This window comes from Grus americana, chromosome 16 (genome assembly GCF_028858705.1).
Source record: "Grus americana isolate bGruAme1 chromosome 16, bGruAme1.mat, whole genome shotgun sequence".
NCBI lineage: Eukaryota > Metazoa > Chordata > Aves > Gruiformes > Gruidae > Grus > Grus americana.
In genome coordinates this window covers 2,708,258-2,728,275 of record NC_072867.1, presented here as the reverse complement: position 1 = coordinate 2,728,275, position 20,018 = coordinate 2,708,258, and the positions used below count along the sequence as shown (strand labels likewise).

Here is a 20,018-nt window from a genome sequence, read left to right as displayed (position 1 = left end):
ATCGTGATGCTCCCCACACCACGATGCTCCCCAAACCGTGATGCTCACAGCACCCTCCCGGTGCGTTTGAGCAGCCGCAGAGTGTCAATTTAAGCATCCCCTGGGGAAAATGCCTTCCCAGTCAGCCAGCCCACAGGAGATGGGAAGAAGGAGCAAAGGGACAGGGGACGGTGCCCCCCAGCCCGCAGTGATGCTTGGGGGGGTCTTTGGGGCAGCCCCGAGGGCATTTCAGGGGAGAAGCAGAGCTGTTTGAGGGTGAGCACGAAGGGAACCCAGCAAAGAGGAGCCGAATATAGTCTGGTTTTGTTGGTTTATTTAAAAAAAGGGGAAAAAAGTATAAAAAAATAAATATTTAAATAGAATATATATTACAACAAATCTTATTAATAATTATTATTAATTATTGTTATTAATAACATTATTAAAAGTCAGATCAGAGCACTCGGTGCACACTGGGCTTTCCACCGAGGCAATAAATAACCCTCGCAGCCTGCTCCGGTGCCAGGAGCGAGCCAGCGCCTCCTGCCACCGGCCTGGGCCCATCCACGCGTCCCCACGTCCCCGCGTCCCCGCGCTGGGGCCGCGTTCGGCCGTGCGAAGCCCAGCCCTTGGCCAGACCGCTAGTGCATTCAGAGCCCTTCGATGGGAAAAAGCAATTTTCCGAAGGGAAGGGACGGGCTCTCCGCACCCCGCCGTGCCCGCGCGGGGGGGATGATGCTCCCTGGTGGGGCGGCCACTGGCTCTGTCCCCAGCGGGTGACCTTGTCCGAGACAGCGGGACCCAGCCCCGGCCGCCCCGGCCACCCTGGTACCCTCAGTTCAGCTCCTTCTTGGGGAGCCCAGCCCCAAAATGTGCAGGTGGAGCATGTCCTTGCATCTCCACGTCCCTGCCAGCCGCAGCATCCCGGCGTCCTTCATCCCGGTCCTTTTTCCCAGGGAAGTGGAAGCTTCCGGATGATGCTGGAGGATGTCCATCAGGTTGCTCTCCAGGATGGAGGAGACCAGCCATGGGGGACAGAGTCCGGCCCCGCCACCGGCCCCTCGCAGCTCCCCGCACCCCGTGGGAGGACGGGGACGGCCGAGGCGCATCCTGGCACCGGCCGCGTCCTGGTATCACCTCCTGGCATCACTGGGGATGTGCTGCCTCCTCCCGCTGGATGCCGGCCCCGGCTCTGCTCCACCCGGGACACACCGGGGCTGCGACGTTCACCCCACAACGGGCAAATAAATTACTGGAGAGCAGATGGGGCCAGCACAGGGTCCGGGGTAATAAATAAGAAGGCAGCATGTCAGTAGGCAGCAGCAGGGGACGGCACGGCCGGCTCGGCCAGCCTCATTGGCAGCTGGGTGGGGGCTGGAGGAGCCGGGGCGGGCACTCACGGGGGGCTGAGATGAGGTAGGAGGACGCGGGCTGCCTGGGCGATGACCTGCACGTACTTCCTGAGCACCTGGCAGCCCTGCTGCTTCTTCTTGAAGGTGCTCTTGCCCTTGGAGCTCTCCCCGTAGCTGACGTCCACCTGGAAGATGTTGTAGTTCTTGCAGAGGAGGCAGGTGAGGTTGGAGATGAGACCCCGGGTGGTCTTGGTGGTGTTGTGGAGCCGGTCGAGGAGCTCCTTGGCCGTGGGGTTGAGCTCCTCCTGGTCGCGCGTGATGTTCCCCAGCGAGGCGTTGAGGAAGGCGAAGAGCTTATACATGGCCACCATCACCTCCTTCCTCTCGCTCGTCCGGTTGACGCGGAAAGCGGGGAAGAAGACGCCGCTGGGGTTGCAGAGCTTGTCGGTCTCGCTGCTGAATGGCTCACCCTGGCACTTCAGCTGGGACGAGAGGCGAGCGTCACCCCCGTGTCCCCCGTATCCCCCACCCCGGCCACCTTCTGCCGCCATCCCCGCAGTGTCCCCAGCCCTCCCTCTTTATGCTCTTGGTGGAGCCAACAGCCCCGGGGGTCCTCCCATCCCCGAGCACCACTTACGTAGAGGCTGAAGAGGTCCTGGGCGGTGGCGTTGAGCAGCGCGACCTGCCTGCGGGTCTGCTCCTGGACGTTGGAGCGGCACAAGCCGTGACCGGGGCAGCCAGGGCCGGTCACCAGCAGTGCTCGGCCGGCCACCGGCCGCCGCTGCAGCAGGAGCAGGGCCACGAAGGGCACGACGCCTGTGTGGGGAGAGAGGTGGGCGTCACGGCGGGGACCAAGCCGGGGGTTGGTCCATGGGGACCGCGCGATCGCCGGTGGCCTGGGTAGGTCGCGGTGCAGAGCATCCCCCGAGGGTGTCCCCGGCCCTGGGCACCCAAGGGGAGGGCGCCCAGTCGGAGGAAGGACCCAGCCCTGCTCGGGTGGGGGTCTGGCTCGGCCAGCAGCCCCCCAGACCTCCCGCTTTGCTGTCCCGGCCGTGCCGTGCCCCTCACCTGCCCCCCGGCAGGCGCTCTCCCGCCTCCCTTCCCGGCGGGGCGCCCCGTGGCATTCCCACATTTCGCAACTGGCCCGGTGACGACCTGTTGGGTTTAATCAAATATGCAAAGCGCTTTCCCCTCCGTTATCCTCGGCCGGGCGCTGCGGGAGCGAGGCCCCACCCCGGCCCCGGCTGACTCAGCGGGGGCGCCCGCAAGGAAACCTGCCTTCGGCATACCCCCGCTCCCTCCCACCTCCGGCCCCACCGCCTGCCTCAGTTTCCCCGTCTGCGAAGTGGGCGCAGCGCCGAGGAGCCCTGGGGAGAGCCACTGCAGCTGCCGGAGACGCCGGCCAGGAAATCCCTGGATGCGGAACAAGGGGAGCCTTGAGCCGCTGGCAGCTGGGTCGCCCCGGCCTCCTCCTCCTGCCAGCAGGGTGAGAGTGGGGTGCTCCAAGCCCCCATCCCTGGGGACCCCCCCAAACCAGCATCCCTGCTCGGGGAGGCCAAACCACCTCTGGAGCCGTGCCACCGCACTCTGCATCCTCGGGGCAGGGTACCCGGGGGGGGGTCACTGGGGGAATCCCTGCCGCTGGGTGACCTGGCTGCTGCCGGCAGCACCCCGGCAGGGTGGGGGCCCCGTGCGATGCCGCGGGGGTGCTGCCAGGCAAAGTCCCCGGGCTGTGACGAGCGCCGAAGCTGCCCGCACTTGTCAGCGCCTCCGCCGTGCCGCCGGTGCCGGGTAATCCAAGCCTTGCTTTATTTACCCTGCCCAGGTGCGAAAGGACTTACCTGGGCGTGTTGCGATCCCCGACCCGCTGCCGCTCCCCTCCTGCACGGGACGGGGATGGGGGGCACCCTTCCTCCCCGCACCCCCAGGGCCCCGGGTTCTCACGTGGGACAGGGATGCCCTGACCCCCTGCAAGCCCCCTCTTGCCGCATCTCCCTTCTGCCCATTTCACAGCTGGGCAGAGCGAGGCTCAGCACCCACGTGTGCCGAGGGCAGGGTGGGGGGGGTGTGTCCCGGGTGGGTGCTGCCCCTTGGGACCCCCCAGCACTGCCGCTGGGGTGCTGGCCGCTCCCTCCACCCCCCCTTCTTGCACTTGGCAGCCTCCCCATCCCTCCAGCACTCCCGACGCAGCGGCGGCTCGCGGCTTTGAGAGACCCAGAAGGAGTAAAAGCAGGAGGGGGGGGAGAGTATTAAAAAAAGGGAAAAAAAAAAAAAAAAAAGATCCCCCCCCCTTGCTTTTTTTTTTTTTTTGGAAGCATTTCCAGTTATATAAGTGTCCAGATGTTGGCTGCACCGCGCCAGCGCCGCGCTTCGCTCCCCGCTGCCAATTCCCAGAGATGCTCTTCCCGGGGGGGGGGGGGGGGATGCAGCGCGACGGGAGCCCTCGCCCCAGCGAACCGGGACCCGCCTGCAGCCGGGCATCACCGAGAAAAGGGGGGGGGGGAAGGAGAAAAAAAAAAAAAGGAGGGGGAAAAGGGGAAATAGTTTCTCCAAAGTTGATTTTTTTTTTTTTTTTTTACCTGCCGGTACGAACTTCATTGTGAGCCGCGTCCCGGGAGCGACTTAATAGAGATTGGTGTTGGCAGAGGAAGTTTTCAGAAATTCATGTTCATACTGGGGGACTTCTCGGGGTTTATATACCGGTCCGGCAGCCAGTCTGTGTTGTAAGAAAGGGGAGGAGGGGGGGACGCGGGGGGAGCGCTACTATCCCTGCTGCTATTCAAACTGGAAATCAGGAAGTCGAGGGCTTTGGAAATACTGAATGATTCTTAGAAATAAACTTCTGATAAAATTGATGTCACCAGGATTGTGGGTTTTGTGTGGTTTTCTTTTTTGGTTTTGTTTTATTTCACGCATGGGGCTGGGGAGGTGCTGGGGAAATGAGTGGGAAGGGGGGAAAAATGAATTAAATCGCCCCCCCCCCGGCCCGGCGCCCAAGGGAGGCGAGCAGTAGCACGTGGGGTTTGGGGGGTGTCGTGGGGGGGTGGCGTCGAGGTGCAATGGCAAGAGCATGATGTCGTGACTCATGGAGCCGCAAACACTTTCACCCTTGGGTCCCCCTCTCGGGGCCGGGGCTTCCCCACCGGCTGCTGCAGCAGTCAATAAAATAAGGGGGGGGGGGAACATGATTTGGGGGTTTTTTTGGGGGGATTGGAGGGATAAAAGGTGTGGGGAGGCAGCGGTGGGGTGCCCTGAGGGGCGCAGGACCCCCCCGGTCACAGCAGGATGGACGCGGTGCCATCAGCGTCCCCCGGTTCCGCCAGCGGTTCATCCCTTTGGGTCAAAATATTAAAAGTAAAGGGTGGTTTTGCTCTGGGAAAAAGGACAAACCCACCCGGCGGGGAGAGGCTGGACCGGCCCCCCCAGGGTTAACCCTTCCCTCGGCAGGGCTGTGCCCCTGCCCGGCGCAGGCAGGGTGCAGGCAGGGTGCAGGCAGGGAGGTGCTGAGCTGGTTGGAAAGGTGCTAAAAATCAGTGTGAGGCCAAACACCCGAGCCGGGGGGGGGTCAACCCCTCGCGGGGGTCCCGTGGGACTGGGATGCTGCAGGGCCGTCTGTGCCCCGATTTGGGTGAAAAACAGGTTAAAGGGCTTTTTTTTTTGTTCTGTTTTTCTTGTGTATATATATATATATATTTTTTTTTTTTTTTCCTCTCCAGGGGCACGGCCGAGCTGAAACTTTTAATCAGGTTTAGCGAGTTTGTGCCCTGGTTGCGCTGGCAGCGCGAACCTGCCGGGGGTGACGGTCGAGGAACGGTGACGCAAGAGCCACCACGACCCCGGCCACCCCCCCCCCCCCCCCCCCCCCGCCGTGGCAGGGGGTGACACGTCGAGGGGGGACACAGGGATCCCCCCCGTGCTGGGGGGGGTGGTGGGGGTCACGTAGCTGCCTCCTGCCTCAGTTTCCCCATGGGTGATGCTGGGGACCAGCCTTGGTGCCCAAGAGCAGCCACGGCCCATTTCAGCCCAGTTGGGCCTTACTGGGATGCCAGGCAGCGAATGGGGCTGGGGGGGGGACCACGAACCCCGTCTCACCCCCTGCAGCCTCACGCCTGGATTTATCGGGGTGCAGGGAGCAGCGCATCACGTACCAATGGACGCCCGATGGCCTGACGGCGCTTCATTAGCTGAGCAACTGGCGGGTTTTAATTACTGGCACTGGGGAACGTCCTGGGGGGGCCGGGGGGTGGGGGGGTGCAGGGATCGCTGCAGATTTGCCCTTTTCTGCCCTTTTTCCGAAGTTCCCAGGTGAGTGCGGGGGCCAGGGCCGGGCAGGTTTGGGGGGTCGGTTCTGACGGACTGTCTGGGAGGGCTGGGGGGGTCCCCTCTGCAGGGGAGGGTGCTCCGGCAGGAAAACCTGTCTCCCTGGGGCGGGCAGGAGACTGGGGGGGGGATGCCCAGGAAAATCCCCTCTCCCGGAGCGTCCCCCCCGCGGCTCCCGTGGGCAGCAGGGCGGGTGGGATGCAGGAGCGTGGGGAGATGGACACGGGGGGGATGGGGGGGGTGTGTGTGTTAGATTGCAGGGAGGGAGCGGGAAGAGGCTGGTTTGGGGGGGGGGGGGAGCAGGGGGCTGCGGGGGTCGGAACCTGGGGGGGTGCCCCGGGCTGTCCCCGGTTTGGGCCCCCCCGGAGCGGAGCTGGGGGCAGGTTGGGCAGGAGGGGGGGGCCCTGCCCGGCCGAACACCCACCGCTGCCGGCTGTCCCTGCCCCCCCCCCCCCAGCTCGGGACACGGGGACGTGCCGGGGGGGTCCCAGGCCACCGGGGCCACGCTGCTGCTCTGCTCCCCCACACCCCCCGCCGCCCCCATCCCTGTCCCCGTGCTGCCCCCTGCTGCCCCGGCCCAGAACTGGCCGCTCCCAGCCCATAATTGCCCCCCCGGCCCCATCCCCACCGCAGAGCTGCCCACCCCTCCCCAGAATCGCCCCCCCCATCCCGGAGCTGCCCCCTGCCCCAGCCCAGCCCTGTCCTCTCCCCAGCCCGGAATTGCCCCCTCCTGCCCCAGCCCATAATAGTCCCCCCGCCCCCTGCCCCATCTCAGAACTGCCCCAGCCCCAGCCCATAATTGCCCCCCCCGCCCCATCCCATCCCGGTCGGGTCCCCTCTGGGTCCCTGCCCCATGCTGGCCCCATGCTGGGGGGACACCCCGAGATTTCCACCATCACCGCACCCCCCGGGGGGGGGGGGGTCCCACAGGTTTGGGGCCGGGGCTGGGGCCATGCCGGGGGGGTGAGGGGGTGAGTAAGGCCGGTGGCCCCTGCCCCCCCCGGGGAAGCCCGGGGCTGAGTAACGGCAGGGGCCGAATTCCCCCTTGACTCAGAATATTTCCCTGCCTGGGGCTGCCTCCCCCCCTGCGCCCCACTGGTGTCACCCCACGAGTGTCACCCCACTGGTGTCACCAGGAGTTCCCGGTGGCCGTGGCGGGGTGAGCAGCACCCTTGGGGACCGTGGCCAAGGGACGTCCCTGCCATGGGGTGGCTTTTCCTGGGTGCCAGCACCCCTCCGGTGACATCCATCCCTGTCTGGGGTCCCCCCACCCCTGCACACCGGTCCCGGGGGGGGGTGTGACATACCTGCGCCCTCCGCTCCGCAGCCCATGCACGCTGCCTCTTCTTCAGAGCCGGATGGGTGGCTCGGCGGGGGCTGGCAACTGACGGGCGGGTGGCACGGTCACGGTCACCCACGGCACGGCAAGCCGGCCTGGGCTGCTTCATGGTGACATCGTCCCCACCCCGAGTGTCCCCAAACGGCAGCAGGGGCCAGAGCGGTGGTGGCCGTCCTGGCAGCGATGCTCCCCACGACTGACTCAGGCGGCGGGGCCGGGCAGCCCGGCGGGCACCGGCACGGAACGAGTGACTCCGTGGTGCCACATGACCGGGTCTTAGGATTTTTGACTCAGCGGGACCGGTGGCAGCAGGTGGCCTGGTCCCTGCGGTGGCCCCGGCCAGGCGGCGAGGACGTGGCGCTCTGGGTCGGCTCTGGCGATGGCCTGGCACGTGCCGGAAGCGGTGCCGGGTCGCTTGCTGCGCAGGGCTGTGTGACACGTGGCACATGGTGCCATGTGGTGTAGTGCCACACGATGGCATGGCGCATGCCTGGCGGTGCCAGGCCACGCCGTGGGATGCCACGTCATACGCCGTGCGCCACGCTGTGCCGTGTGCTACACCGTGCCGCGCCACGTGCCGTGCCATGATGCGCCATATGTCACAGGGCGCCGTGTGCCGCTGTGCAGCGCCACGTCCCACCCCACGCCGTGCCGCATCCCGCACCGTGCCGCATCCCGCGCCATGCCGCGGCGAGGACAACAGGCACAGCCCAGCAGCGGGAACACAGCCCTGCTCTGCCCACGGACACCCGGACACAGGGACACCCGGACACCTGGACACAGGGACACCCGGACACAGGGACACCCAGACACCCAGACAGAGGGACACAACTTCTCAGCGGCCCACGGGCCGAGGTCAGCACTTTATTTCCTTCTGCCATTATACAAAAATATGGGGGTGCCACGAGCCTGGGGCAGGCGCCACTCTTCTCACAGTACAAAATAAAATCGATATTTATAAATAAAACCTTGTTACATTCATAGTTGAACATGATACAAAACATTATCATAAAAATAGATATTTATATATTAAAAACATGTCCTTAAATATTTCTTCCCACTGCAGGGACGTATTAAATTAACCCCAAGGTTCAATAAATACAATATCCACAGAAATATCAACGTATAAATAAGTGGGAAGGGGGGGGGTGGGTGCCATCACCCACCGTCACAGTGCGGTGGCCGGAGCCGAACCCTGCGGTGGCACGGCCCGAGGGGCTTGGGGCCGGGGGGACGCAGAGCACAGGGCCACCGAAGGTTCAGGGACACCGAGCGCACAAGGACGAGCGTGGGGACGCTGAGAGCGCGGGGATGCCGAGCTCCTGGGGACACGGAGCACATGGGGACACGGAGCACAGGGACGCTGCGGGCTGGGGGATGCTGAGCCTGCAGGGAGGGGCGCAGCGACGAGCACAGGGACAGTGAGCTTGGAGGGACCCGGGGATCACGGGGACCCCGAGCTCCTGGGGACAGCGAGCACAGAGGGTGCTGCTCACAGGCACTCTGCAGGGTCAGCAAACCCAGCGCAGGGCAGGCAGGGACAGGCAGGCAGGAGGTGACCACACCGGCGGCACGCACCGGTGCTGGTGGCACTCTCCATGGGCCAGGGCCGCACCCTGCTGGCAGCGTGGCGGGTGCTGGGCGAGCGGCTCTTAGTCAGGCTGGGTCACCGGACCCATTGAGTCACTGGAAAATGCGGCAGAGCTCGGCTCCGTCCCGCAGCGCTGGGCACCGGGGGACACCCCGTGGCACCAGCGCTGCCGAAACGTGGGGCAGGATGCGGGGGAGCTCCCAGGAGCGGAGCGGGGCTGTCCCACAGCTGAGCACGGTGGCACGGGGACGGCACGGTCCCCACAGCAAGCCCAAGTGACAGGAGCTGCTTCGAGAATGCTTGTGTCCTCACCGGTGCAAGCTCAGAGGGTCTCCGTGGTGCGTCCCGGCCAGCCGGTGAGTCTCCATCCCAGGAACAGAGATGGAGATGGAGATGGTGATGGAGATGGTGATGGAGATGGAGATGGAGATGAAGACGAAGATGGAGATGAGGGAGATGGAGATAGGAGGAGATGGTGATGGAGGTGGAGATGATGGAGATGGACATGATGGAGATGGAGATGGAGATGGAGATGGAGATGGAGATGGAGATGGAGATGGAGATGGAGATGGAGATGGAGCGGGGCTGCACTAGGAGCATGCGGGCAGCTCTGAGCCCCGGTGTGATCTCCGCTTCTCCCGGCACTTGTGGCGGCTCCTGGCCTCCAGCTGGGCGCTGAGCTTGGCCATGAAGCGGGAGTAGCTCCAGAGGGTCCGGCACCCCTCCAGCTTCTGCCGGAAGACCTTGGTGGGTGCCGTGGGGCCGGGTGGGGGCTGGCGGCCAGGGCGGGAGCTGGGGGACAGGAAAAGCCCCTCCAGGTTGCTGAGGAGCCCTCGCACTTTCAGGTGGGTGCTGGCCAAGCGGCGAAGGATTTCGGCACCGGGGGGGTTGAGGTCACGCTGGTGCCGGGTGATGTTCTGCAGCACCTGGGCCATGCGTGTCATCGTTCTCTGCAGAGCCCGCAGCCCCCTGGGCCCCGTCGCCGATCCCCGCAGCCAGTCAGGCGGGTGGTTGGTGCGGCAGAGGTTGTTGTGGATGGTGAGGCGCTGGTCCTCCTCCTGCCCAGAGATGGGGGAGAAAGTCAGGGACGCGGGATGGGACCACCATGGGGACACCCCCCCCCCCCCCCCCCCCCAGCCCCGTGACCCTCCCGTGGAGGGGACAGGAGGGACCCCTCAGCCCAGGGAAGGGGACTCACGTAGAAGATGAAAAGCTCCTGCGCGTCCTCGGCCATGTGCCTCACCAGCGCCTGGGTCTGCTGCAGGGTGGGGGGCTGCAGGGGCCGCCCCCCCTGGCCCGGCACTGCCCAGAGGATGAAGAGCCCTTTGGTGACAGCTGGGGAGGAAGAGGAGGGAGATGGGGGACACTGGGGCGTTGCTGGGTGTAAGGATGAGGCAGCCCCCCCCCCCGTGCCATGGTGACGGCTGCCGGGGGGAGAGCTTGGCCCTGTGCGCCCATCACCCTGGCGTCAGGCCCGGAGGAGGGAACGGCGTGTGCCAGGCACATGCGTCCCCTTGAGCCAACATCGCCGGTCTCGCAGCAGGGACGAGGCAGCCCCTGTGCCAAAAGTCTGCTGGGGACCCGGCAGGGAGGAGGAGGAGGAGGGTGAAGATGCCCTCGGGCAGCCCGGCAGTGCAGCCCAGCGGCAGCCGTAGCCCCAGCAGCCCCCCCCCACCCTGGCAGCGTGGGCCACCGCAAAGGAGGGGACAGCGGTGGCACTCCCGGCTCTGGCCGGACGCTGTCCAGGCCCCTCCATCACCCACAGCCATGTGCTGGCGGTGATTTCGGATGCAGTGCCGGACCGGCACGCACCATCCAGCCCTGCTGCTCTGGGGGGGGCGGCGCGAGGGGCTTGGGGGGGGGGGTGCAGGATCTGTACCAGCAAGTGACCCCCGACCCCCTGCCATCGGTCCCCAAACTGACCCCAAAGCACATCCCCTCCCAGCATCGTTTCTGCCCCAGGGACGAAGGAATCCCCGGTGCTCCCTGCGCCGCGGGGAGGGAGGGAACGCGCCCGTCCCCCGCCGGCACCCTCAGGACGTGACACCGCCATGGCACAGGGAAGGGACAGCCTCAGCAACACTGTCTGCCGCGGCACGCCGGCTCAACCCTACCGTGGGCCCTGCCACCGCGCTCACCCCCCGTGGCTCCCGGCTGGCTCGGCGCAGCCGGCGCGCGAGCGAGAGGGTAGCTGTGGGACGCCGGCAGACACCTACCTGCCAGCACGCCCAGGGGCCGCCCGTTGCACCGCATGGCCGGGGCAGGCTGTTTCGGCGCGGGGCTGCCGGGCGCGCGAGTGACTTCCTTACTGCTCGGCAATGGGGAAGCTCGCCTTTTAAAGTGCACCAATTCACCCCCACGCCCCTTAAGGAGTTCACCATGGCACGGCAGAATGCCCGATAAAAATGGACCTGTGGGCGGGGGGCAATGAGTGGGGTGAGCCGTGGGGCCAGGAGGAAATGATGCCCGCCGGCCGGCTGGCCAATTGGGTTGTTCTTCGATTCAGTTCCTCGAGGGAGTCCCGGCGGGTCCAGCCCTGGGAGTCCACAGACCCACTGCTCGGCCTGGATCCAACTGCTTCCAGTCACCCCAGTTTCACCGTTCGGCACCCAACTGGCCGGTGGAACTGAAAACGGCCTCAGCTGCCCCAAAACCCAAATGCAAAGGAAGGCGGCGGCGGCAGCGGGGCCGGCACCCGGGGACGGGGATGTCAGCCATGTGGGGACACCCGTGTCCCATCACGGGGGCTTCACATCCCAAGTCCGGCCACGGGAGCCAAAAATCCGGCCTGGGAAGGAGGGAGGTGGAAGCCCAGGAAGCGTGGAGCATCCCGGCATGGCTGGGGACCGTGCCCGGCCACGGCGCTGGGCGATGCTCCGGGGGACGCTCCGTCCGTCCGTCCGTCTGTCTGCTCACACCCACCCACCCCTCTGGGTGACAACTGGGGGACGCAGGGCGGCGCAGTTCAGCGCCTCTGCAGCACCCACGGGTGTCCCCAGGGAGGAAACGCAACCGCCCGGTGCCAAACAGCCGCGCCGCGACCCGCGCGGGGCCCTGGGTGTTGCCCAAGGGCGCGGGGGCCGAGGGCAGCGGAAGCTCAGCGCGGGCAGCGGTGCAGGCAGCGCTGCCCTCACTGCCGTGTCAGGCTTATGCAATACCGCCGCAGGAGAGCCCCGCTGGCACGGCCCCGGCCGGCATTGCCACGGGGCCCGGCGTGGCCTCGGCGCTGCTGGCGGCACCCAGTGCGAACCCCTTTGCACCCCCGGCGGATGGAGCCTGGCACCGGCGGGGGCTTTTCCTACCCTGTAAAAATGAACAGATTTGATCAGCTGCTTGAGACGCGGTGCGATCTCGCTGAGTTTGGTGACCACCAGAAGTCGCCGGCATGAGCAGAAGGAATCGCCTCGTGCTGAATTTGCACGGTCAGAGGGTTCGGTGGTGGCGCGGGGGGACAACCCAGAAATAACATCTCCTCCAGGGCGGAAGAGTGCGGCCATGACTCACTTCCAGAAGAAATGTTTTCTTTTCCCCAAATTTCCCCCTCCCAGCCACCCCATGACCTGCAGGACTCTATGCTGCGGGAGCAGGGCCGGCGCTGCTTCCTCCCCCGGCTGCCTCCTCCTCTTCCTCCTCAGGACGTCCCCAAGCAGAGGTGGTGGCTGGGCTGGGTCTGGTGGGGCCGGGGCGGGCCCAGGGCAGCCCTGGAGGGTGGAGGAGCCAGGAGAACGTCCTTCTCTCTCCACACCTGCCTGCCTGAAGTAGTTGGACCATCTGTCTAGCCAGACAGGCTGTTAGGCATCTGTCTGACCATCTGCCTCTCCATCCATCCACCCATACATCCCTCCACCCGTCCACCTATCCATCCATCCATCCATCCACCCATCCATCCAGTGAACCAACCATCCATCCATATGTACATCCACCCACCCATATAGCTCTTCACCTATCCATCCATCCATCCATATGTACGTACATCCACCCACCTGCCCACCCATCCATCCATCCACCCATCCATCCATTTGTACATCCATCTACATGTCCATCCATCCGTCCACCTCTCCATCCATCCATCCATCCCTCCCTCCCTCCCTGAGCCCATGGCCGCTCCAGCGCGTGCAATACCGTGGCAGGACCCCTGGGCAGTGCGGCCGGGCGAGCAGGACCACGCGGGCAGAGTGCGCCCACCCTCGGACCCCCACAGGCAGCCCTGGCCCCTCCGCACGGGACCGTCACCTCCCAGGGCTCCGTGCAGGGTCCCCGCTGGGCCGGGCAAGGTGGTCACCCCGACAGAGGAAAATGGGTGGCGGAGGACTGTGCAATACCCAATGGGGACAAAAATAGCGCCGGTGACTGCATGGGCCGGCTGCAATTTCTTCACCACGTCACCAGCGTCTCATGACTCTGGACAAGAGCGAGACAGGAAAGCAAGCGCCCGCAGAGGTTGCAGGAACCCGACGGTTCACAAGCATGAGGGTGCTGACGCAAGGAAGACACGGCCGGGACGGGGACATGCTCCCGTGTGGTGCATGGGAGACGGGGGGCCGGTTTTGGGGGGCAGGAGGGGAGCGGAGCTGCCTTTGCCCACCTGCCTGGGCCCTGCCCTGCTGCCCGCCCTGGGGGAAACGACCCCCGGCGAGGTTCCTGCCGCGCTCGGTTCCTGCCGCGCTCGGTTCCTGCCGCGCTCGCGCTCCAGCCGAGTCTCACTCGTTGACCAGGCGCGGCGCCCGGGGGCACCCGGGGACGGGGGACTCACCCGCACGGCCCCCATCGCGCAGCCCCAGCCCCCAAGGGGGGCACAGGAACCCCCGGGCACCCCAGGAAGGGACAGCCCCGACCCTGCACACCCCACTTTTCCGGAGAGCGCCATGCTGCTGGCAACAGGAGAGGACATGGGGACACAGTGACGGCGTGGCAAGTTCGGCTCTTCGTGCCTCAGTTTCCCCCGACTGTGGGAGCTGGCCCAGCAAGAGGCAGTGCCTCAGTTTCCCCAGGGCCGGTGACTAGCTGGGGGGCTGCAGTCTTTGCCCCTTTTTTCACCCAAAATAGGTGGCAGGCGAGCTGGCCCCATCCTGGGATAGGCGGAGTGCCACGTCCCCCCCGTCACGGCCCAGCCACTCCTGTCCCCCTCCCCAGTGCCACCGCCCCGGGGACCGGCTCTGGGCCACCCCCCAGGGCTATGTGGAAATAAAAATAATAGGAATTTTATTGACTTATTAAAACCTGTCTGAAAATACAGCTTGGGAGGAGCTGGGGGGGTCACTGTCGCCCCCCCACGATACACGACGGCCCAGGCAGGGGCGTGGGGCCACCCCAGAGGGGACACAGGGCTGGGGCTGAACCGTACCCCCCCCCATCTCTGCCTTGGAGGTTTTTGGGGTGCTGGGGGGGAACCCCAGCTCTGGGGGTGCCTTCACCCCCCCGGGGCCAGTCCAGTGGTGCCCCAGAGCATCACGGGCACCCCCCACCCAAGGGGACCCCCCGTGGGGACCCCCGCAGGGGGCGAGGACACGTCCCGCCAGCCCCGGGCTGTCACCCCCAGCCCCGCGGTGGCACATCACTGCTCTCTGGCACGTCCCCCCCATGTCCCCTCCTCCACTGCGGGACCCCCACTCTCCACCCGAGCCCCCCAACCCCGCGTGGGCAGGGCTGGAGGCAGAGGATGACACGGGGCTGCCCTTCGGCCTCGCCCACGGGGTGACACGGTGGGGACGCTCCCCCCTCCCACCGGACACTGTCCCGCTGCCACGAAGCCACCGCGTCCCCGAAGCCACCACGTCCCCACATCTGGACAGGGAGCGATGCCCCGCACTGGGGCGGGGGTTACAATTAAAAAAATAACAAATATAGGGGTGGGGGGGTGGGGGCGGGGGGAGCCCACCGTGCCACCGCGCTGGGCCACCCGGCGTGGGGACAGCCGGCCGCTATCTGCCGCTCTCCTGGCGCTGCTGCAGCAGCTGGATGACCTCGGCGATGCCGTCCTCGGGGACCTGCCGGCGTGGGGACCAAGGGGTGTCAGCCCCGGGGGACGCCCCCACACCGCGGAGGGTCCCTCGGAAGGGGCAGGGGCTCACCAGGGCGTGATCGAAGTTGAAGGTGCTGATGTAATACGCCGATATGTCGGCGGCGGCCAGCGGCTCGGCGATCTGCGCCACAATGCCGCACTCGTCTGGGGAGGCAAAGGGACCCCGGGGTGAGCGGTGGCCCCAGCGGCGCAGCCGTGGCCGAAGCACCGCGTGGCGGGGTGGGGGGGGGACACACGGGGCGGCGGGGGGAGGACACGGCCACCGCGGCCACGCTCACCGAAGCCGAGGGGCTGCCCGCCGATCCGCACCATGCGCCACAGCTCCCCCGTCGAGCTGGTCAGCAGCAGGTCGCTGGGGAACCTGGGGGGGGGCTGAGTGTAACCCCCCCCGTCCCTGAGCCCCCAGCCCCTGGGAGGGGTAGACAGCCCCCAAAACGGCACCTACCGCTTCTGGGTTTCGGCATCCATCACGATGGAGATGTAGCCCTCGATGAGGGAGAAGGCGAAGAAGGTGATGGAGTCGAGGTCCTGGCTGCCAGCGCCAGCCTCCCTCGGGGGGCTGCGGAGCGGGGGTGGGGGGGCATGGAAAGGAGCCGCAGGGAGGCGTCAAGACCCCCAAAATCGGGAGGAGAAGGGCTTGGTGGGGGCACTGAGCATCTTTGAGCGTCATGTTGGGATACCGCGGGGTGAGCCGGCGGGTGCGGGGGGAGAGGCGGGGATGGGAGCGGGTGCTACCCAAAGGGTCTGCGGCTCATCCAGCCACCGGGTTGGGGGGCGGTGGGTGACAGTCACACACAGGACAGGGGGGACACCAGGTTTCGGGGCATTCCCAAAGCACCGTGGTGCCTCCGGAGCAGGAGGGTCCCACCAGAAGGGACCTCATCCCAGGGGACACAGGGTGTCCCGGCCAGAAGCACCCCCCACACACCCCAGTGCCGTTCCCCCCTCCCCGGGCTCTGCTGCAACGGGGGGCTCGTCCCCCGGGTCACCTCAGGGCTCCGTGACCCACAGTGGCAGCGGGACCCATGTGGCACCCACGTGGCTGCAGCCCCCCGGCACCCTCGGGAGGACAAACCCAGTTCACAAAAGCCACTGGGAGCAAGCGGAGGGGGGGGACACACACAAACACACACGTCACCGCAGTTCAGGTGGCACCATGCGAGGGGCCACGGCCGCGTCCCCGTCCCTGGGACCCACCTGTGGGAGTAGAAGAGGACGTCGATGAGCATGGTGGCGATGGCGGGCAGCGTGTCGGGGGCCACGGTCAGGACGCAGAAGCGGGTCTGGGGGCTCTGCACGGGGTGCAGCGTGGGGCTGGCCGCTGGCAGGGCGAGAAGCCACCCGTCAGGCTCGGGGACAGCGTGGGGACGGTCCCGCAGTGCCACCCCGTGGCCACCGCAGCCAGAGCCCGGCGTCGGACCGGTGGGAGCCGGAGCATCCCGGGGGGGACCGGGTGGCCCTGGGGGACCGGGTGGCCCTGGGGGACACGGACTCGGCGTCACTCACCCGGCTTGGGCTTGAGGAAGCCGTTGCTCACGTCGTCGCAGGTGACGGGGACGCACTCGCCGCTCTCCTCCTTGTAGATGTCGAATTCCCCGGCCAGCGTGTGGATCACCACCGGCAGGTCCCGCTCCCGCACCTGGCCAGGGGTGCAGGATCAGGGCCGCCACCGCCGCCCCTCCCCGCAGCCCCCCGTCCCGCCGCCGGCCGGGCGCAGCGAGGTCCTCGCCCTGCTCCAGCACCCCGGTGGGACCGGGCACCGCCACCCCAGCACCACCAGGCCGTCCCAGCGCTCACCAGGATGAAGTCGGTCTGGTAGGTGGAGAGCATCAGCACCGAGACGTGGTGCTCGGCCAGCGGCGCGATGACCGACCTGGCGATCTTGGTGACGCCGGTGGCCTGGCAGCCGGAGGGCGCCCGGCCGTTGGAGACGACGCTGAGCACCAGCCACGTCGAATCCGCCACCTGCATGAACTCGGAGGGCGGCAGCTCTGCGAGGGATAAGGGGAAACTGAGGCACGAGGCTCCCCGGGGCTCGACACAGCCGAACGGCATCTGATGCCGCGTGCCCTGTCCGTGCCGCAGAGCTCGCACCGGCTCGGGCACCGCGTGTCACACCATCCCTCAGGAGATGAGCTGGCCCAGCAGAGCCAGGACAGGATCAGCCCCAGGTGTGGGGCTGCAGGCGCCGGTTTCGGGGTGCAGACCTGCCCCATCCACAAGTGGAACGAACCAGACAGGGCTCAGCCGCTCCGTGCGGCTGGGATGGCGTCTGAATTCGGCCACAGGGATGAGCGGGGCCGAGGCTACAACCCCCCCAAGCCCAGAACACGTCTCTCCTCCCTGCGCCAGCACCCTGGCCCGGGTGCAAGGGGGTGTTGGGGTGTGCTGCACCCCAAAACCAGCTCTGCCAGGGCCCTGGGGCTGCCCAGCTCATCCCCTACCCCCCAGGAGCCCCCCAGTACCAGGGATGCTCGAGGAGGGGGATGACGACACAGGGCACTGGAAGGGCCACCTCGCCGTCCTGGGGGTGCCAGCGCCTCGTGCCAGCCCGGCGGGGGGGGCCAAGCCCAGGCTGGCCGGGGGCCAGGGCTGCTCCCAAAAAGCTGCTTTTGCTGGCAGGGAGGGTGCGCGCTGGCTGGTTCCTTCCTGCCCCGGGATGGGGGGGGCACGGGGGCTGCGCTCGCTCGTTGTCTGTGTCGTGTCCGTCCCCCCCCCCCCGGCTTCTCCCAGCCTCCTGCCCAGGAGAGGGGCTGGCGCTGCTGGGGTGCCCCAGGATCATCCGGGCAGCCCCCCCCTCGCTGGGCACCCCTTCCTCACCCCGCAGTGCTCCCTGGAAGGGACAGGGTGGGTGGGCACCCAAGGGGGCTCCAAGCCGCTCCCCCCACCCAGCGAAGGTGGGAGGCAGCACCCATGGGAGATGGCCCCGCACAAGCACCCAGCCCCTCGGCGGGCACCCGGCCTCCCAGCCCGGCTGAGAAGGGAAACTCATCACACCAGTGGCGGAGGGGAGGTCACCCCTGGGAGGGGTCCAGCACCCACGGTGGGGGGACGCCCCATCACGGGACGGGCTCTGCACCCTGCTCCCGAACCACGTCTTGGGGCAGGGCGGGAGCGGGGCCGGATCCGGGGGCCTCGGCGGGTGTTTCCAGCGCCTGTTCCTGCGCAGGAAGGGCCAGGACGGCTTCGGCTCCGGCCCAGGGCCGAGCTTCGGGGCCGGCGGGGGGGACACACCAGGGACACGGGGACCGCACCCCCCCCACACCGTCCCAGCGCTCGCCGCTTAATCGCTTTTCAACACCACCCCGGGCAAGGCCGTGAGCACGCGTGGGGGACCCCGCCGTCCCCGTGCCACCCACCCCGGGGTGGAACCCGGACCCCCAGGGGAAGGGAGGGGGTGCAGCACTCCTCTGCCCAGGGTCCTCTCCCCAGCCCCGCAGCGGGGGGACGCTGGCAGCCCCCCAGCCCCGGGGGGTACACGCAGTGCAGCGGGGCCGCCGGCTCACAGGACCATTGTTCAGCACTTCCCGCCCTCCCCTCGGGATTGAGGAATATTTGTCCGCAGGCCCCGAAATAAAACAATACGTGGGGAACGGCTCCAGCTTTTTGGGGGGGGGGGGGTGTGGGGGGGGGGAGCCCGCTCCTGCGGCCCCTTCCCCGAGCAAAGGGCCGGGGAGGGCGGTGGGAGCTGGGCCCGGCTGGCGGGCACCCCACGGCCAGGGCGCTGACCCTTGCTCCTTGGGGCACGTCCAAGGTGACAAGCTGTGGCCGGCTCCCGCGGCCTCGGCAGGAAGGTTTGGGCGTGGGAAGCCGGGACAGGATCCAGCCCCTCCAGCACAGCCCGTTGGGCCGGTACCCCCGGCAAGGCCAGCGGTGAGGCTGATGCGCAGGCACACGCTGGGTCACCGGCGGTGGGGATGTCACCAGATGACACCCCCCAGGGGAAGGGGATCGGCCTGGAAGGGCTCGATCCCCCCTAGGACACCCCAAAACCTGGTCCCTGCTGGCAGGCAGCACCCTCACCCCTGCCAGCCTGGGCGGGCGCAGAATCGGCCCCGCTCTGCCGAAGTGCCCTCACCGGGCAGGGGGCGAGACGAAAGCGGCCATGGGAAGGAGAGCAGCGGGTCTGGCAGCAGCACCCCAGTGCAGGCAGGGAGCCCGGAGTGCTGCCCGTGGGCATCCCGGGGGGGACCTGCCCCCCGCCCGGAGCAGCCGGGCTTTCGGCTGGCCCTGGGCTCCTCCCAGCAGCCAGTCCCCACCGGTTTCCCAGCCTGGTCCCAGGAGCCGGCGGAGACGCAGCTCTGCCTGGGAGGGGGTTATTAGGGCGAAGGCAGCCGCGTTGGCAGAGCCCTGGCCAGGCAAGCCGGTACATCCCAGCACGGGCGCCACAGGGCCGGGAGCTCCAGGGATGGGCACGGACCAAAAGAACCTCGCTACAAGCCGGGACTCGCTCCTGGCAGCCCGGGCCCAGAGCATCGCCGCTCTTGGGTGGGCTGAGAACGTGCACAACTCGCGTCTGCGGTGCCAACCCACCCCGCGAGGGCCGGGGCGGCCGCGGCAGCCACCGCACGGTACCTTTGAAGCCTTCCTCGTCCAGCATGATGGTGTAGTCCTCGGGGGTCTCCGTCAGGCTGAAGAACTTGCACCTGAAGAATAAACCGCCGCTGCCCGATCCCAACACCGCCAACCTCCCGGGGCCGGGTGAGGCTGGAGCGGGGCCGGGGCACCGGGGGGGGAGGAGGAGGAGGAGGAGGGGGGGAGGCCGGTACCTGCAGCGCTGGGGCAGGAAGAGCAGCTTGAGCAGCGGGTGCGTGTACAGCCAGAGCCCGCGGCGGGCCAGGCTCAGCACCCGCACCCGGTGCTCCAGGATGTGCAGGTCCATCGCGGCCCCGCACCGGTCCCGGTCCCGGTCCCGGTCCCGGCCCCGGCCCCGGCCCCGGCCCCGCCGCTGTGAGCGCGGCCCCGCCCCGCGCCGCGGGAGGGGAAACCCAGAGCCCCGCCCCCCGCCCCGGGACCCGCCCCGCTGTGCCCGGTGTGCCCGGTGTGCCCCGCTGTGCCCCGTGTGCCCGGTGTGCCCGGTGTGCCGCTGTGCCCCGCGTGCCCGGTGTGCCCCGTGTGCCCCGTGTGCCCGGTGTGCCCGCTGTGCCCGCTGTGCCCCGTGTGCCCGGTATGCCCGGTGTGCCGCTGTGCCCCGCGTGCCCGGTGTGCCCCGTGTGCCCCGGTGTGCCCGGTGTGCCGGTGTGCCCCGTGTGCCCGGTGTGCCCCGGTGTGCCGGTGTGCCCGGTGTGCCCCGCTGTGCCCGGTGTGCCCCGGTGTGCCCCGCGTGCCCGGTGTGCCCGGTGTGCCGGTGTGCCCCGCTGTGCCCGGTGTGCCCCGGTGTGCCCGGTGTGCCCGGTGTGCCCGGTGTGCCGGTGT

The 20,018-nt window shown here is 67.6% G+C and overlaps 3 protein-coding genes across 4 annotated transcripts; all 3 read right to left on the bottom strand.

The window, feature by feature from the left end:
- On the bottom strand, nt 1-4,136 carry LOC129213760 (leukemia inhibitory factor-like). Its single transcript, XM_054844394.1, has 3 exons — nt 3,911-4,136; nt 1,969-2,147; nt 1-1,813 (listed from the first exon to the last, which is right to left on the bottom strand). Exons 1-3 carry the CDS (start codon nt 3,927-3,929, stop codon nt 1,376-1,378), a joined length of 636 nt encoding a protein of 211 aa, XP_054700369.1. The 5' UTR covers nt 3,930-4,136; the 3' UTR covers nt 1-1,375.
- A 3,932-nt stretch (nt 4,137-8,068) lies between these two features.
- Nucleotides 8,069-12,485, bottom strand: LOC129213779 (leukemia inhibitory factor-like). The gene is made up of 3 exons (XM_054844447.1): nt 10,798-12,485; nt 9,780-9,916; nt 8,069-9,639 (listed from the first exon to the last, which is right to left on the bottom strand). Exons 1-3 carry the CDS (start codon nt 10,832-10,834, stop codon nt 9,172-9,174), a joined length of 642 nt encoding a protein of 213 aa, XP_054700422.1. The 5' UTR covers nt 10,835-12,485; the 3' UTR covers nt 8,069-9,171.
- A 1,283-nt stretch (nt 12,486-13,768) lies between these two features.
- On the bottom strand, nt 13,769-19,489 carry CASTOR1 (cytosolic arginine sensor for mTORC1 subunit 1). Of its 2 annotated transcripts, XM_054844333.1 has the most exons (9): nt 19,373-19,489; nt 19,179-19,249; nt 16,401-16,594; nt 16,110-16,242; nt 15,801-15,924; nt 15,049-15,162; nt 14,882-14,964; nt 14,653-14,747; nt 13,769-14,568 (listed from the first exon to the last, which is right to left on the bottom strand). In XM_054844333.1, the coding sequence occupies exons 1-9, from the start codon at nt 19,483-19,485 to the stop codon at nt 14,503-14,505; spliced, it is 993 nt and encodes a 330-aa protein (XP_054700308.1). In that variant the 5' UTR covers nt 19,486-19,489; the 3' UTR covers nt 13,769-14,502. The 2 variants fall into 2 exon arrangements, with proteins under 2 accessions (XP_054700308.1, XP_054700307.1); XM_054844332.1 differs by having other exon boundaries at nt 14,206-14,747.
- Between the last annotated feature and the right edge of the window lie 529 nt (nt 19,490-20,018).